Source organism: Tigriopus californicus, chromosome 7 (assembly GCF_007210705.1).
Source record: "Tigriopus californicus strain San Diego chromosome 7, Tcal_SD_v2.1, whole genome shotgun sequence".
Taxonomy (NCBI): Eukaryota; Metazoa; Arthropoda; class Copepoda; order Harpacticoida; family Harpacticidae; genus Tigriopus; species Tigriopus californicus.
In genome coordinates this window covers 6,952,362-6,970,005 of record NC_081446.1, presented here as the reverse complement: position 1 = coordinate 6,970,005, position 17,644 = coordinate 6,952,362, and the positions used below count along the sequence as shown (strand labels likewise).

At 45.3% G+C, this 17,644-nt stretch overlaps 4 protein-coding genes across 4 annotated transcripts; 3 read left to right on the top strand and 1 right to left on the bottom strand.

Annotated features, from left to right (window-relative positions):
- Nucleotides 1-416: 416 nt before the first annotated feature.
- On the top strand, nucleotides 417-2,537 carry LOC131883974 (ADP-ribosylation factor-like protein 2). Its single transcript, XM_059231586.1, has 5 exons — nucleotides 417-1,157; nucleotides 1,684-1,794; nucleotides 1,869-2,031; nucleotides 2,169-2,249; nucleotides 2,395-2,537. Exons 1-5 carry the CDS (start codon nucleotides 1,093-1,095, stop codon nucleotides 2,527-2,529), a joined length of 555 nt encoding a protein of 184 aa, XP_059087569.1. The 5' UTR covers nucleotides 417-1,092; the 3' UTR covers nucleotides 2,530-2,537.
- On the top strand, nucleotides 2,517-4,205 carry LOC131883967 (dolichol kinase-like). The gene has a single exon (XM_059231580.1). The coding sequence runs from the start codon at nucleotides 2,655-2,657 to the stop codon at nucleotides 4,140-4,142; it is 1,488 nt and encodes a 495-aa protein (XP_059087563.1). The 5' UTR covers nucleotides 2,517-2,654; the 3' UTR covers nucleotides 4,143-4,205.
- Nucleotides 4,159-6,810, bottom strand: LOC131883971 (uncharacterized). Its single transcript, XM_059231584.1, has 3 exons — nucleotides 4,925-6,810; nucleotides 4,622-4,846; nucleotides 4,159-4,524 (listed from the first exon to the last, which is right to left on the bottom strand). Exons 1-3 carry the CDS (start codon nucleotides 5,428-5,430, stop codon nucleotides 4,302-4,304), a joined length of 954 nt encoding a protein of 317 aa, XP_059087567.1. The 5' UTR covers nucleotides 5,431-6,810; the 3' UTR covers nucleotides 4,159-4,301.
- A 208-nt stretch (nucleotides 6,811-7,018) lies between these two features.
- On the top strand, nucleotides 7,019-10,841 carry LOC131883966 (uncharacterized). Its single transcript, XM_059231579.1, has 5 exons — nucleotides 7,019-8,466; nucleotides 8,619-9,095; nucleotides 9,162-9,429; nucleotides 9,973-10,181; nucleotides 10,541-10,841. Exons 1-5 carry the CDS (start codon nucleotides 7,170-7,172, stop codon nucleotides 10,726-10,728), a joined length of 2,439 nt encoding a protein of 812 aa, XP_059087562.1. The 5' UTR covers nucleotides 7,019-7,169; the 3' UTR covers nucleotides 10,729-10,841.
- Nucleotides 10,842-17,644: the final 6,803 nt, after the last annotated feature.

Genomic DNA, 17,644 nt, shown 5'->3' with positions numbered 1-17,644 from the left:
GCATAATACACGTAACATGTCAAAAAAAGATTTGGACATTAGTAGAGCAAATCATGTACTCTATTGATTGCCCTGGTTTAACAACGCATCTCGAAAATCTCAAAAGTGTAACAAAATGTATCCGAAATTGCAACACAATGATGAGGCATTTGGAATTTCGTTTCAATCTCCCAACAATGTGCTTGAATGTGGGCAACATGATTGCTCCTATACGTAAACAAGGTAATTCCGACACCTCTGGAGGTCAGCCTGAACCCAGGCTTGTTCCTTGCGTTTCAGTTAAGGGTTTCCAACACATGGATTGAGCCCCATTTTAACCTCTTCAAAATTTCGTTCTTAAAAATGTGGTCGGACAACTTACTCAAACTTGTTTTATGAAGCGTGCTGGACGAGAACAATTGCTTGACAAGGAGTCTTATTGGGGGTTTCTACTCTGAATTTGGACGAGCCGTCAACGATTCAAATTTGCACCATAGTTGTCCTAAGTAGCTTGACTACGAATGAAACATTTTTTCCACCAGCGACAGCTGAGACGAAAACATGCGATCGCAGCGCCCTTGATCGATCTATATATGAAGTTATCTATGCATCAACTCAACATCCCTCATCGTTGGAGTTGACTGAGCATGGAGAAATACCATGTGCCTTAAGAAACTCACCAGCATCACCTCTGAATAGGGTGTGAGCGGTGTGAGTGATTGAGTAAAGGAGTGGGTGGGCTTCCCTTGGGCTTACTTCCTAACTACCTACGTACCGACCGACCTGCCTACCTATCCTGCTACCTGCCCTATGAGTCATTGAGTCACTGATTCCCACTGGCTTGGGTGTTCCTGGCTCTTAAATCCTCAAAACATTTCATCCTGACGGTCATTTTTTGCCCGCTCCCAATCCATCAACCTTATTCCTGCCTTTTTCCCTGACCTTTCTTCCTTTTTGGCTTTGTTCCTTCATTTTATTGATTCAATCCAAAGTGGTTTGGTTCCACCAAAGATTCGGACTTAGAGCCCGTCCTTGCCTCTGGTCAGGTGATCCAGTGATCCAGTGATCCAGTGATCCAGTGTTCCGGTGGTGTCTAGAGAGCGGGCCAGCAAGATGGGCCTCCTATCCATTCTCACCAAACTCAAACAGAAAGAGAAAGAAGTCCGGATCTTGGTGCTGTAAGTCAGTCATTCCATCCATTGTCTAGGATGTATGCATATGTAGCTTGATGGGTAACATGATTTGTGTAATAATTGAGCCTAGGTATGTAGCTAGGAATGTCTGGTGGGGTCCGCGAAAGATCAACACCAACTCCTTCATGCATTAGGTTGGTCCATGGTCCATGGTCCTATTGGCCAATCCATGGATTGAGCCACCTCGCAGCCACCGGGTTTAGATCCAGTTAGGGAAATAGCAAGTAGCATTGGCTTCCAGCTTTCATTGGGGTTAATCTTCATCGGGAACGGCTCGAGGTCCGTTCTCTCCATACCTGTGCCCCATCGTTGCTACCAAATACAAGGGTGAGGACTGGTGACTGGGGCGTACTCGGCGTACTGTCCAAGTAAAATATGTATACAGAAGCTGGCTTAGAAGTTAGGTCGAAAATGACCTTTGATCCTCCTAGCCCTAGCTGATAAATCTATTCGTCGACGAGGCCTGATTTCCATTGGGCATCACCGTTATTGAATCTTACTTGGGTTCTAGTGGCTTGGATAACGCAGGCAAGACCACCATTCTCAAGAAATTCAACGGCGAAGACATCCACACCATCTCCCCCACGCTTGGCTTCAACATCAAGACCTTGGAGCATCGCGGGTAAGCTCATATGTTACTAGGTACACACATGAGAGGGCGTGTGGTTGATGGTATTGGACTTGTCTGACCCATAGATTTAATCTGAATATTTGGGACGTCGGGGGTCAAAAATCATTGCGCTCCTATTGGCGAAATTACTTCGAGACCACGGATGGGCTGATTTGGGTGGTGGATTCGGCGGACAAGCGACGGCTGCAAGATTGTAAAGCTGAACTCCATCAACTTCTCCAAGAAGAGGTAGGTGCCCGAGACCCTGAGTAGCGGACTCTGCCAAAGCGGATTGATTTTCAAGACATGCTTTTATCATGAATACATTGATTTGATTCCGTTCTATTACGCTCGTACCACTAAGACCCAAACGATTGAATTTCCAGCGTCTGTTGGGAGCCACACTCTTGGTGTTTGCCAACAAACAGGATCTGCCGGGAGCGCTCACGGCCCTTGAAATCAAAGATGTGAGTGCATGAAAGTGATCCGTCGTAGAACTCAAGTGTCATCCAGAGGGGCATTCATTCAATGCTACGAACTATTCATAGCTGGTCTTGGTCTCCCAATCCCGCCAAAGTACGCTTTTGTCATCTTATCTTGTTCTTCTTCCAGATCCTGGACCTCGATGCCATCAAGACGCATCACTGGCGAATCGTGTGGTGTAGTGCTGTCACGGGTGAGAATCTATTGTCGGGCATCGATTGGCTTCTGTCCGATATCAGTGCCAGGATTTTCACCCTCGACTAAAGCGAGATAGATCCTTATAAATAACTCTACGCCTGGATCCGACCCCCTCAGTTGTCGTTCATCCATCCATCCATCCATCCATCCATCTATCCGTCAATCCGTCAATCCAATCTTAGAGAGGGAGCATGTCTTTCCGAACTCCGGCTCAACATGGCCTCTGGTGTCTAGCCCTGCTACCTTGCGCTCTCTTGTCTTCTTTCACGGATGACTTCGACCCGTATCCCGTTAAATCTGTGACCTTGTTCCTCTCTTTGTGTTTTGTGCTGATCTCAGTCTTAACCGCCTACCATGTCCTCTACACCGTGGCCGATGAACGAAAGGTCTCTGATTTTGCCAGTCATGTATTCAAGGCCATGGTGAGTGATCTCTTTGAGAGGGCCTCATCGCAAGAAGTCAGGTTGAGGCGCACCTCCCAAGATCAGCTTCATTACACGCCCACCTACCGTCAAAGGAACCACGTCTACGTGGTCACGGCTTTGCTCAACGGGATTTTCGTGTTGTTTTTGAAATCTTCCCACCACAAACCATTCCACCCATTCACCCTCGCTACGGGCTCCATGTCACTATGGAGCTTTGCTATTATCCTACCACAGATGTTTCGATTGTTCCCTCGGAGTTTCACCTTCGGTGAGGGCACTCTCATCCTTCAAGGTGTCGTTCTGTTTCTCTTTGAATCGGTCAACAGTTTATTTCTCATCATTGATAATCCCGCTACTGAAGAGGGCAGCTTTTCCATCATTGGAAAAACAGGCCTTCTGGCTTGCTCCGTCGTTTGCATTCTTCCCCTTTTGCCCGGTTTTAAGTGGTGTGGAAAGAACACTTGGTTTGCTCCCACCGGCTTCACTGTGTTATTTGGAATGGCTGTGCCGTACTTGTGGTTCACGCTCCAAAGGAATCCGATTCTCTGGACTATGGATCAAATTCTGAACGTGCGTGCTCGAGTTCTGCTCATGATCTGCTGGGCGTTATGTTTACTCATTGCTGTTTTGAAGGTACAAAGCCAAAATGAGTACGGTCAAAAGGCTTCCACGAGAACAAGGAAATATTTTCACGTAATCATGGTGATGGTATACACCTCGGGTGTCATAGTGGATCCCCTGTTTTTGTACCTCTCGTCGATTGTGGCTCAGTGCGTCTTCATGCTCTTGGAAAGCATTCGCTACTACTGCATTCAACCCTTCAGTCAGTACATCCAAAGCAGTTTTGCCGTGTTCCTGGACGAGAAAGACAATGGTAGCTTAATCCTGACCCATATTTATCTACTGATCGGTTGCTCATTGCCATTGTGGTTGTGTCATGGGGTCGAAGCCGTGACTCGAGTTCAGCTCCTGAGTGGCGTCTTGTGCATTGGGATCGGAGATTCGGCAGCTAGTTACTTCGGTTCCAAATTCGGCCGCTTCAAGTTCCCGGATTCGTCCAAGTCCGTAGAGGGCACCGTGGCCTCGATTGTTACCCAATTAATGTTTTTACATGGACTCGATTACTTTGGATTTATCATTGTCACGGACTGGCTCCCACTCTATTTGCCTGTGATCATTGTCTCCGTGGTTGAGGCTCTCACCACTCAAGTGGATAACCTTGTGTTACCTTTACTTTTTTATGCTTTACTTTAATCATGCCGATGCAAAGCGCAGCCGCCAATTGTCAATAAAGTCTCACTCAAAAGTGATATCAAATTTGGGAACATGCAATATATTTCATTCGTATTTGGATTGCCAGATCGCAAATTCATCGTCACAGCCAATGCTTCCATTTTGTTCCTCCACATGACCCTAGAGCCGGACCAAGCAATCCGGATAAGCATCTACGCAATCCAATTCGCCTTTGCGTCCCTTTCTGGCAGCCATCAATTTGTCAGCTACTTTCCCCTCGCTGGCCACGGAGATGGCCAGATTGGACGTATACGTTAAAACACTCGGGAGAAGATATCCGCGTTTAAAGATATCTTGGTTGGATTCGCACATAAGCCGTTTCACACAATCCTGACCCTCGTGTCTGCAACAAAGGAAATATCCAACACATTGGTCGTTGTTTTGAGGAACCCACCATGCTTTTCATCCAAAGCTAGGGAATAATGTTTACTCGTTGTTACCTGTGAATCCAAATCGTGACCGAGTTGAGGACTGAATTGGCCACATCATTCACGATTTCTCCCACCTCGCCAAAACTAGGAAGAATGATGTCGCGTTTGTTTCTGATGGCTCGGGATTTTTGCTCTTCGCCGGGCTTAGATGATAACTGGAGAACATCAGCAATGCTTTGAAGAAACGAGCTCACCATAGCAAAAGAATCGAAAAACCCAGGCGTGGTGAGTTGTCTATAACAAGATCAAGAAATGATGTGAGTAAGAGAGATGAATGCCACCCAATTCGATCAAGTCAAGTGATTGGCGTACTCTGTGGCGTCGGTTTCGTTTTGTTGCTGGATGGCGGCAATAATGTCGGTGGCTAGTTTCTTTTGAATGATGGTCAGTTTGTCCTTGAGATTATCGGAGACATGTTGGAGTTGCTCGTTCAAGGTGCGGTTGGCCAGATTGGCTTTGATAGCCTCGGGCAATCGTAAGAAAGCCGCCACCAGGTCCTGATTGTCTGCCGCAATAGGTTCAGCTTCTCGACTTGGAGGCATCACCCAACCGGACACGGATTGATCTGCGTCAGAGGCTTCGACAGTTTGTGGGCTGGGATCGGACACTTCCGCTGCCAAATCGACGCGGGTTTGCTTCCGCAAAGGAGTGCCCTCCACGCGACTATTTGGGAAATCCCACATGTTCAGCAAATCCTTGGGGTTATTGGGCTGATCAATTAGAGGTGCCAAGATCGATGGCCGAGCCCAACTGACTATCATGGGATTTAAAACATATAAACAAGCGCAAATAGACGTCAAAGAGTGCTGGGTCCCCATTTTTTTTCCTTTTAATTAACACTTGGGACGGATATTTAGTAGTAGTACTAGTGTCGTTGTTTTTCACTAAGTGGGTGAAATCAGTAGGTAGGTAGTGTAGTTTCTCACTCGGAACCTGTGTGTGTATAGAACATGTCCACTTTGTGTTGGTCGATTCGTTTTCTCGGATGCCGATGGTGCATGAAGATGCTTCATTCCGTGCATGTGCGACTGATGTGCGAGTGAAGCGCTCCATTGTGACGGTAGAAGCAGACAGAATGGTTGCCCGATTCTCCAGGGGAGTGTGGGCCCATGCCAATCTCTCTTTTCATTCGATTCAAATTTAACCACGTGGGAGGGATAGGTCCGTATTAATACTGCTCTTTTTGAATCCCAAGTCTTTCAACCCAAAATTGACTTGATTTTAGGAGCATGTGTCTGTGGACATCTCTGTTTGTTAAGACCATATGAGCCTCTCCCATATCAGTGGTCCAGGTGCTCTGTGAGTAGTTACCTTTCTACAATGTACAATCCTACCATCTTTCCATCCCATGGATTCGCTCTGTCTTCATCGAGTAACTGTATTTGCCTTCATCAACAACCAACTACTAAACGTGGCAGGCTCGAGAAAGAAGTCCGGTGACCAAATCCCCGCGGTCTCTCGGAATCTGACGCAGCGTTGATCGGCCAAAAGAACACGCAATGGCGGGAACGGGAATGATGAAAAAGAAATCGAGTTCCCTGTCTGCTTCGAACGATTCGTAGTTAAGAACCTTCTAGGTCTCTTCAAAATGTGTCTTAAGATTGACCTCCCGAGTTCACTCTTGAATGGCGGCGTAATTACAACCAAGAAACGTTTGTATCCATCATTATATAAACGAAAAAGATTTCGAGTTGTTGGTATAACATTTCTCCATAATCATTATTGGATGTGCTCGCACAGACAGTTTCATTCCAGGAACCACAATATATAAGCTTACTTAATTAGACTTCGAGGCATATCCTCCGCCATCCCCGGTGAATGAACAAAGAATGTTTAATTCTAGGTTCAAACCATAGTTGAAACGAGCTCTATTTTGAAGTTCCGTTTAATTCTAATTGAATGTGTCTTTAAAGGTGAGTTGAGCTATTCTTCGTCGTTGAGGATTGAGCAATTTCCTCGTGAAAATCTTTAATGACAGAGATGGTCTATTTACTCGACAATTATTGTCATTGATTGGAGTTCAGACTATACGAGTAGCTCCTTACCAATGAAAATGGGAACAAAAATCCTTAAAACTAACATGTACAATGTAATTTTCACCCCCAAAATGCCGAATCTTTATATCAATAGTGCTTTTGCTTTTAGAACGCATCAAAGTCATATCCCATATCTTAAAGGTTTATTAATGTATGGACCTAGAAACATCTATTGTGTTCAATCACGAACATTTTGATGGTCAAGTAATTATTCTAGTACGTTTCTCACCTCAACCAATTGGTTATCAGCCACCCTGCTTAACCGGTCTAATTGGTTTTTCCGTGACTAGCCCTCTAGTTTTTCCGTTTTCCCCCCTAAGTACTTGGAATGTTTCAACTGCTACTCACTTGGCTGGCATCATTTCCCCTCGAAGTGCTGACTCAATCTGTTCTCGCTCGGTTCCATTAGAGAGGTTTTCAATTCTTCAAATTTCCCGTTCTAGCCAAAGATCTATTTTTGACCTCTCCCAATATTCAATTGCCAGTTTTTCCCTGGCGAGGGTGTCAAGATCTCATCCAAAATGGATCTGTATCGTTTGCACGTGATTCCATTGGAGGCTGAAGACTCGTCCAACGGTCATTCCTTGGGTGGTGCTGCCAACCAGGAGCCAGATGCCAAGTCCCCAGTTCATATTAGAATAGTCGTCTCCTCGCTCACGGATCAACCGTTGCATAAGCCCTTGTTCCGGTACCTGACGCTCATCACCTATGATGCCGAAGGCGTGATATTGCCCCAGAAATCGTTCGAGACCTACTTGAATGAGCGACAAGCCATCCTGTCCAAACCCTCTACAATTCAGATGCAGATTGTTTTAGAAAATGGAGGGCCTAACGACGTGATGGTGGATTGTCGATTCGCCGGTGACTCAATCTACGGTTCGCCACATGTCTTGTCTCTACGTCATAATGCTAGTTTCCATGAGAATCACATTCAGAATGTGCTTCAATCCTTGAAGGATCAGATCGGTGCTCGGACTGATGCTCATACCGATACTCGGGCTGATCCAAATGGTCATGATCTTGTATCGGCGATTGACTCAGATGCTTTGTCAAATCCAGTCTGGACTGACGTGGAAGCCATGGACCCTCAGGATGTGACCCGAACGGGCAAATCAACCCGTGATTTGGATGCTTCTGACATCAAATCCATGGGCTACGATGGGGGGGATGACTCCATATACCCGAATAACGAGCAATTGTCGACAGTTAGAGAGGTCCCGGAAATTGAATCCACCTCACCTCAACGGTTGATGCGACCCGGGGGGTTCCCAGCCACTGAACGCTTTCCTCACTCGCCAATGGTAACCAAAAATCTACCCCTGAATGTCCCTTCACCACATACTACGGTACCTGCCACCCCAAAGATGGGCACTATTGCCACCGACATACCCGCCAACGCTGCATTTACTCCCAAGGAGGTATCGACCGTCAGTAATTTGGCTCGGCAATTGGGTGAGCTTCGCCACTCAATCCCTAACTTCCCCGAGATTGACACGGGAACGGCAGTAGAGGACTCGGAAACTGGATCCTCCATTCTGGATCGTGGCCATGAAGTTGATATTGAGCGATTTCAAAAAAATCTATCCGGTGAAGATGGGGGTGGACAGCCCCAGGGCAACCCTGCTGAAGATATGACGCCTTTTGAAGAAAAAGAGGAGAGATTTGTCAACAAAAGTGTCTCCTTTCATCCCGAAACCACGGTTTTTCAAATGTCTCAAGAATCTCGGCAAAAAGGGGGCCATGATCAAACTGTCATGAACGTGGTTGGTTCCAACGGACGAGCAAACATGACGGTTATGACCTACGATTCGGACAAAGGTAAGCGAATGGCGAAGGGAACGATATTTCTTTTCAAGTTTATGAATTTCTAACACGAGAAAGAACAATTCATTTCAAATAGTTTCGTTCCTTTGAGAAAACCAAATTGAATTACAACTATTCAAGTAACCGCCAAAAACGCTTGTTTACAGCTTTTGATGAATATGAGCATGACCGCGTGGAAATTGTCAAAGCTCGGACGAAAGAAGCTGATGGCGAACTTTCTTTAGCTAAATCCCTCATCGATCATCAAAACAGTTCTCATGATGGAACCATGAACGTGACAGATCGTACGGAAGAATCCTACGACGACTTGCTGACTGGTGAGGAGGAAATTGAAGATTGGGCACAGGCTTACGGAATATTCATCCCACGGGTCCAAACTTTTGAGAAAACCGATCATCCAAACCAGTCCGTGGATTCTTGGAACACGAGTAGAGTTCCAGTTCGGAAGCCGCTTACCCCTGAGTTTGATCTCTCGTCCAAGAGGACTGGATTGGGCTTGTTTAAGTCATTTGTAATCCCGGGTGTGCCTCAGTCCGTAGCACCACTTCGTGGCAATCGATTGCTCGTAACAGATGTAGAGAATAGCAAAATTTGGTCCATTGATTGCATCTCGAGTGAAACAGGTGAGGTGGTGGGTGCTCTATAATCCACTTATCTGACTGGTTATCTCTTGACGATCTCTATTTTAGAGGATTGGGCGTCGGAAATAGACTTCGATGGCCCACGTTACATAATAGCCCTCTCGATTCATCGTGTTGTTGTACTGGATAACAAATACATCTATGTTTTCCGATCCGATGGTCAGCTCATCCGGAAGATCTTTGAAGGCGAGGCCCATCGTTTCCGTGGCTTGACTTACTATCAGGAATATGGGCGATTGGTCACTTCAGAGACCACTGCGAGTGGCATTCAAATCGTGTTCATTGATGTGGAAAAAACCCGAGATATTGTCCACGTGTAAGTTACCGACACCCGATTCGTTGATTGGAAGTAAAAGCCAAGAAGAGCAGAGCTTCTCATATTGCGCGGATCCCAAAAATATGACACTTTCGACTCAATTCGGAGAAGAAACTCGTTTGTTCGGTGAACGAATGCACTAGCCCTCCGAGTTTTTCCAGACTCTGACATTTACTGATATATCGAATTTCTAACATCTCATTTTTAGTTAACCCTGTGCTCTCTCTCGCTCTCGCACTCTCTCTCCAATATTGATCTTCATGATAATTTTGCACAGACATATATGCCCTAAAAGATTCATGAACCAATTGCGTCTGCCTCGCCTTCTTCTGTATCCTGTCTTTCTCGAAGGAGGCACAGAAATTACGAACATTTTGTTAACTGAGTGTAGACAGCTTATTTTAATTCCCAACCATCCAACCATTCAGCACCAGTAACCATCTCAGGGTTGTCGCCTGATAACTCCTTCTGAAGTCCATTTTCCACTTCATGATTTCACTGTACCTTGGATCCAATCGTGCAAGTTCTCTTGTGCTATTTCAGGATTAAAATCGATGTCCCCGATTTAGACCTGAAGAACTCCAAAGTGAGATATCTCTCTTGCGCCAAAGGTTATCTATATGCCTCCGATCTGGGCCTAGGACAAGTCTACGTCATTCGATTGAAAGATCAGCACTTCCAAGTGATCAAATCTCATTTTGAAGGGTCAAACCGCCTCAAACAAGCTTCTGGATTGGACGTGGATCCTGCAGGTAGGCAATCGTTTGAACGACTATTCTTTTAAGATACCTTTGTTTGAAGTTCTTTATAGTTTTAGAGATTTGTGATGTGTACCTTTTTGTGTAGCTATTCAACTTCCTTAGCCATTTCTAATTTTCTCGTATTTGTGCGCTCCCTATTTTTCAAGCTCTGAAAGTAATCTGAGTAGGGTTTCTCTAGGGTGTTGAGGTTGCGTGAAGAAAATAACTTTGCAATGGAATAGCTGGCTAACTGGGAAATCGATAGCATCTCGACAGAGATATCGCTATTACTGTCTGTGGTCGTTGACCACTTGATTTTAATGACCATTCAAACCGTACCTCAAACTTATTTCATCTCTCGGTTCTTTTAGGGAACATTCTGGTGGGAAGCATGGCCCATGGGAAATTGCAGTTGTTAAAACCCAATGGCAAATTCGCCAAGACGTTCCAACCATCGATTTTGGGGAGCCCAGGTGGTGTTCTCATTCATGGCGGAGGTATTTGTGTCATTGATTGCAAGAAAAAGCTCCTGCACATGTTCCTTGCCACGGAAATATGACTCGCCACGGAAAGATGGCTCGTCGATGCTCTCAAAATACATTCTCAATGACCTTTGAGCCTAGAGGGGCTGCTGCATTGTTTTTATGAAACAAAGACTTGGTTGAAATCAGATGCCTCGAGTTTTTATTTGCTTCCCATCGAAATTTTGAGTACCGCTTTCGTTCCCCATTGCCCTTTACCTGAATGCCTTCTTTCTCCGTTTCGAGCTCAGTTTATTCAGGGGGTTGATTGTTAGGGTGGGTTTTCTTTTCTCGAATTTATTGCCGTCTTTTCATTCATTGTTGGAAGGAGTTGCCCATTTTTTGCTGAGTGCTCATCAAGGAAGACACGTAAAGGTGGTCGGCCATCCCTTATCAAGTATCTCCCAACCAAACATACAGATAATTCACAGTCCCACAAAAAGAACTTGCCAGATGCGACAAGGTTACCTCGTTCCTCCCTCCCTCCCTCCCTCCTTTTTTTCCTTCTCCTCCTCCTCCTCCTCCTCCTCTCTAGCTCTCCGAAGGCATCCGATATCGGGGTAACCTATGGTTGCACCGCCTTGCCTTTTATGTCAAACCAAAACTGATGCTAAGGCGAAGGGAGGCGAGAATAGGGGGTTTGCAAGTCTGATTCTTTGGGTTTGACGCTATGAGTTGCTGTCTTGTCGTCTTCGATCTTCCTGGCGGGGTAGTGGTGGGCTTACCTCATGCTCACTGCGCCAGATCGAAAATCCACGGTACGCAAATGGGACCAACTCACTGTGATGAGCGTTTCGCTCCACGAACACAGCTATACTGCTCATAAGAAACAAACATGCATATATGGCGTCTAGGGCGTCCAAGCCCGGGACGAACCGACGAGATACAAGTCCGAAGACGTCGAACTTCCGAACTTCGATTGCACCCTTTTTTCAGACCATGGAGATTTGCGCCCAGTAATTCAATTAGCAGAGGAGAAATCCATTTCCTAAATGGACTTGAGTGTTCCGAACGTGTCAGTTACGTCTATCTGTCATTTGGATTCCTCTTGATGAGGTCAAGTAGAGCGAGTAGAGCGAGTTGAGGCGTTGAACATGATTTGGAGTCAGGGATTGCCAGTGGTTTGGGTCCTCCTTTGGGTGAGTGCTGGCCTTTCCTTGATCACCGACGGTCATGCCAAGTGCAAAATCGTGCCTCTCAAGTCGCGAAAAGTGATCTACGCGGACGTGGTGTTCACCGGGACCGTTTTATCTCTTTTCATCCGCCGTGAGGTTCGAGGTTTCGAATCCAAATATGCAGCCAAAGTGATGGTGAAAAAGATCCACAAAGGTGATCCAGGTCTCCAGGCGTCCCACTTGCTGGTGGAAGGCCTAGCCAATCCCAAGATTTGCGTTTCTCGTCCCGAAATAGGCGACACCCGGCTGTTCTTTGTGGATCAACTGGATTATCGAGACCACCAGTTCCGATTTCGATCGCGGTCCTCGCCGACACTTCGGAATGCTCCGCATTTTCGTCTTCGAAGCTCACTCCTCCGATTGACTTTAGCCAATTCGAGACATTTGCGACGTCTGGAACGAACCATGTGGCGCCCAAGAAAATACCAGGGTAAGTACAGTTGAATTCAATTGAGGTCCAATCACGTGGTGGCTCATTCGATCTAATCATGCTTTTTGTTATTTACACCACTGTCACATTATTTAGTACTACAACATACTGCTACTGAAAGAAATCAGGGTCATCAAGAAAGAAGCGTTTATCGTAGCTTTAAGGAAGAACCGTCAAATGACTCCCCCTCAATCTCGTGACCCATAAAGGGAACTCATAACCCTTATGACTGTTGTTCTCGCGGTCTTTCATGTTTTTGTCGCCAGATATGTTGAGCCTCGTAAAACAAATCCTCCGAGGTGAATCCAGGTAGATAGACAGCCAGTCATTTCAGTAACTAACAGGCTTCAGTCATTCGAATTTATCTTTCCTCTCGGGGTCCCGCCATTCTCATTAAAAAGATTATCGACAACCAACGGTCTCGGCAAATATCTTGTCTCTTTTTGTGGACTACTTCAAAAAAGCTTTTACACTTTCGTCGTCATTGTTGTTGTTGTTGGTGGTGGTGGTGATGAAGGTGAGGACCACTAAGAATGGTAGAAATGTTACTCTGAACGTCTTTATTTGGGATTTATATTCAACGGGTGGTACTTACAACCCAAAACACACGCCCGAGTCAGGAATCAATGGAATGAAACCCCACGGATTGTGGGTATTTTTGTCCTCAATGATTTAATACTCAAACACAAGCCAAGCACAAATTTGCGCCAAAAGGAGCCAATCGATCATTTGATACTCCCTTCTAACTATCTCTGCGGCCAATGCGCTGCTATGTCGAGTTTCTAACGCGAGACCAGTTATTTGAAACCCCCCGCAAGAACCACATCTTTTGTGATGTAAATTGACCCCAATCTTGGTCAATGATGCGCTCGTACGCTGGGATGTTCATAGAACTGGCATGTCCTGTCTAGAACACAATATCCCCAGAAAGGCATGTTAATTGGTCGTTTTGACCAAAATCGTATCTACCCTCCTGCCTGATGAATACCGAGAAACCATGTCCATAAAAGACTGAGGATTTCTGGCACCCAGATAACAAACACATCTGGTGGCTTTAAAGCCAAACTGAGGTGAGGCAACGTGGTTTTAACTAAAATCGAATGGGAATTGGATGCACAGAATCCATGGGGTTGGATTGAAATAGACGGGTGGGGGTTTTGAAGAGAGGGTGTTGCTTGTTTCGGAATAAACCGTGAATCAATATGCTAATTTCTCTAGCTTGGCACGGATTAATCCAATTTGCATGTCGATCCGCCAGAGAACGTTTGAACTTGACTGTCTGCCAGAGCAAAGCACTAGCCAACTCCTGTTCATATTGTACCACATACTGTACGTACAAAGATAGGAGAATGCAGATGATGTACGTACGTACTGAGTTGATAAACCGAGCGAGGGAGGCAAGTTGGGTCGATTGAGATCTCACATGGTGCCCCATTAACTTGTTCAAGAGCCATGTTTTATGGGTGTGAGTAATGAATTAAAGCTTCATGTTGGGGTTGAGCTTGGGTGCAAAATCTCCATTTCACATCTCAAAACATGCCCCATAATGAGCAGGGAGGGTTCTTGTATTTATGTATCTCCCTCTCTTACGAAGTGAGTCGAAAAAAGCGTCGCATGTTCAGTCACTTTGGGCGAGTATTTCAGCTCCGAGTGTGTTTCTAATCATCTCTAATTGGGGCAAACCGGGCCGACGCAATTGAATTAAGACTACTTGTCAATCATAACTGTACTGTATGAAATGTTGGGGAAAATCAATAAACATAATTACAATAACATTCGTGTCATACACGCTTTAGGTTGTATTATCTAATGAGTTAGGAGAATGTGTCGAATCTATGAAAGCAAAGAAAGGTCGATCATGTTTTGGAAAAAGTTATTTTTCCGGCCAAATTGCATCTCGTAATTATAAAGGTACGCACCTGTTTTATTTATTTCATGTTCGCACTAGTCTTGAAACTCCCATCTAGGGCTCGCAAAATCTCCATTCTGGTAAAGGAGACACGAGGAGCAAATTTTTCAATATATGATGGATGTGTTTCGTAAACATGAAATTGAACTTTGATGAGCTACTGAATTCAATTTGGTAAGAAAGCTTCAAAGTTGACATGATCGCACGCAGACGATACGAAATTTACACCTTCTCTTTCTTCCCAATTATAACATTTCAGCAATAAGAGCAGGTACAAGAGCACACACTGAATGTACATCCATGGAAATAAGCTTTGATTTTTTTTCACTGGCAAGCAACGTAATGCTCTCCATCGTTGACTTCATGAGGGGAGGCATGCTTTTTGAAGTAGTGCTGAACCGATTTGTCGTTTTCCGTTTGAAACACGAGTACAAAACTTGCTCCGGGGTTGTCGGTAAGTCAAATCCGGCCACATCTTCACCCTCGTACTTCGCGTCTTTGACATGACGAGCAAGGTCTCAGGCCACAAGAGGGGGAGCAGGGTGGGTACAGAGAGATAGCACAAATCGGTTCAAGAAACGCCGTTACCGTTCGTTACTTTGGTTGGGGGATGGAGATTTCTTAGATCATGTTTGCGACTGCAGTTGACTTTTAGCTGGCATCATGATTTGTCAATACCTTAACCAGAAGTTTGGCCACACTAAGCCAACACGGCCAATAGGGCCACGAGGGCCAAGAGGGCCACGGGGATCAAAATGGGTCAAAAACTTATCCTTGCTCATCCTAGCTTGTCTCATTGAGGCGATGTGGTGCAAATCATCGCCCTGCGATCTGAAGGCTGAATCGAGTGGCCCGATCAACATCTTTACTGGACTTTTCATTCAGTTCTTGAACTATTCTTCTAGTTCAGTCACGTTTGATGGCGGGACAAAGACGACTGGTTTGGTGCAAGTTAAATCCGTGTATAAGGGTGACAGGAAGTTGCGAGCCAGTTTATTAGTGATTGAAAATGTGAACCTTCACCTTCAATGTGTCTCAACCCCGAGAGTGCCAATGAAAGTGGGCGATACCCGACTGTTTTTCGCTACTCAAAAGTACCCCGGATTGTTTTCTATGGTATATCCATCCCAATCCATCACTCTGGATAATCTTAGAAAAGCTCAGAGGTTGAAGTCCGCCGCAGATCGTTTCAGGCAACTTGCACAAATCGGTAAGGCCATCATGCTAGTTTGGAATCTCACAATAATGTGCAAGGGACAAAGAAAAAGAGGCCACAAATAATGTAGGCTGTACGTATGTGTCTTCGATTACATTAGAACCGTCAAAAAGTGCGATGAAGCCTACTTGTGACAAAAAACCTGAGTCATGTCCATTTTGCATGAAGCAACGAAAACAGCGTTGATGGGGGTGTTTTTCTAGATGCCCAAGCCAGATATGTTATTGCTCTACCTAGAGGACATTTTTAGTCCAAGCAGATTGCAAACAAGAGACGGGTGGTTCTTTTTCCCCCTTGATCAACAGGGGGTCCAATGGCTCAAGCTGGTTTGGAAAAGCAATTAGCATCTTTGCGACTTGTCACTCACTCTCTTTTCCGCCTTTTTGAGAGGGAAGTCCGGCAACCAGTCAGTCCATGAGGTTTGAAATGAGGAGTAGGACGTAACAATGTTGTCGTTTGAAACACATAGTATAGTAGGTAGAACGAGGAGGTTTATGATCAGAGAGAACACCCGAGACGACAACCAAGACGATCGTTACCTGCATGCATGGCTTTGGTCAGCAAGCATAGGAAAACAAATTTGGTGTATGAACTTTGGGCATACAATACGTGTCTCGGTCAGTTTCAATTTACAGAACTTAGAAATGAAACACTTATCGGACTCAAAACGGTTAACCATAAATTGAGTATTATGTGTGTGTGGGCGAAATCGGAAATTGTCTTTTTCTGTTATTAGGCAAGATGACGGAGGATTGCGAAAGTCTATGAAGTATCGAATCTTTTTAGTAGCCCTCTTCTATAGATAGCATATACCACTGTACGTACAAAGGTCTGGTACAAAGTTGCTCTTAACGAATGGTGTGAAGCCTTACATTTGAAATAGTAGAGGCAATCTGATCAATCTTCCTCCAAATGAGATGTTGATTATGAGTAGGGTACGGATTACCAACAAAAAAGACAACTGAATTCAATTATGCCCAGCCTGTCGAGTTGTTTAAGCTCGTGGTAAGACTACTCTACAGGCCCTTAAAGGAACGGGCGAACAAACGAATGGAGTTTTTATTCCTGACAGGTCTGTCTTTTGAATCATCCAATACGAAAAGAAGGAACACTACAATTACCACATCCAAATTCCTAGCATTAATCATCGTGCCTCACATCTCATAATCATATTTCTCACGCATTTCACCACATACCACGAGGGCTACATGATAACACAAAAACTAAAAGAACTTAATCCAAGGAGATATTTGAACAAAGTACATACCAAGCAAGATTCATGCATGCAACCAGGATCGAATATACCGCTATGGCTGTCCTTCCTTATCTGTGTAAAAGAATGCACCCCGTATTGCTGCAGGTGGGGAACAGTTGAGCAATCAATTCAAATGGTGGGACCGACCACAAGTAGTGAAGAAAATACGTCTTGATTTTACAATTCAGAGGAGAAATGTACACCCACCCAAATCCCAAATCCAGCCCCACCTGGCCTTTTCCCCTTGTCTGAAGGTGGTTGGTTGCGGTTTGAAGTGGTGTCCGTGGATGATCATCTTGGCCACCCTTGTCACGTAACACCCGCATCTCTAAAGCCAAGGAACAACCTCCAAGCATTCATCCAACCCAAGGCAGCCTCCTCCATATTGATGATTCCTGTCCAAATCTCATGACCAATGAATGGAGGCCATAATTTCTCGCAAACCTGGCCGATTTGCCATGTCCATGTCCCCATGGAGAGGTGGTGGTCGTGATGGGGCAGGGAGGGAGAGGGGGGAGGGGGCTTAGCATAGGCTAAACCTCCTCGTCCTCCTTTTTCTTATTCTGCTCCTTCTTCATGCTATCCACAGAAGCACGAGAACCTTCTTCCATCCAGCGAGGAACATGCTCCGGCGGGAAAACCTGACTAAGCCTCCTTGACTGAGAGGTGCGTGCCTGGCATTTCTAATGCATATTTTATGCAACCCCTGTCCGTGTCCTCACTCCTCAGTCTCTTAGCCACATAACGACATGCTGCAATGGGTCTCAACATCAGAAGAATCTGTAGATTTGATCCCAATACTCGAGAAATTACTCTAAAGTGAGCAACCCCCGGGCCCATCGTTCGCAAGCCATGTTGATCAATTGGCATGGAGACGGGAGATATGCACCTGAATGACCTTTTCAAAGTCAAGGATACGTTCATCAGGGCCTCAAGTAAAGAGCCCCGACTTGGTTTTGCCCCCGCTGT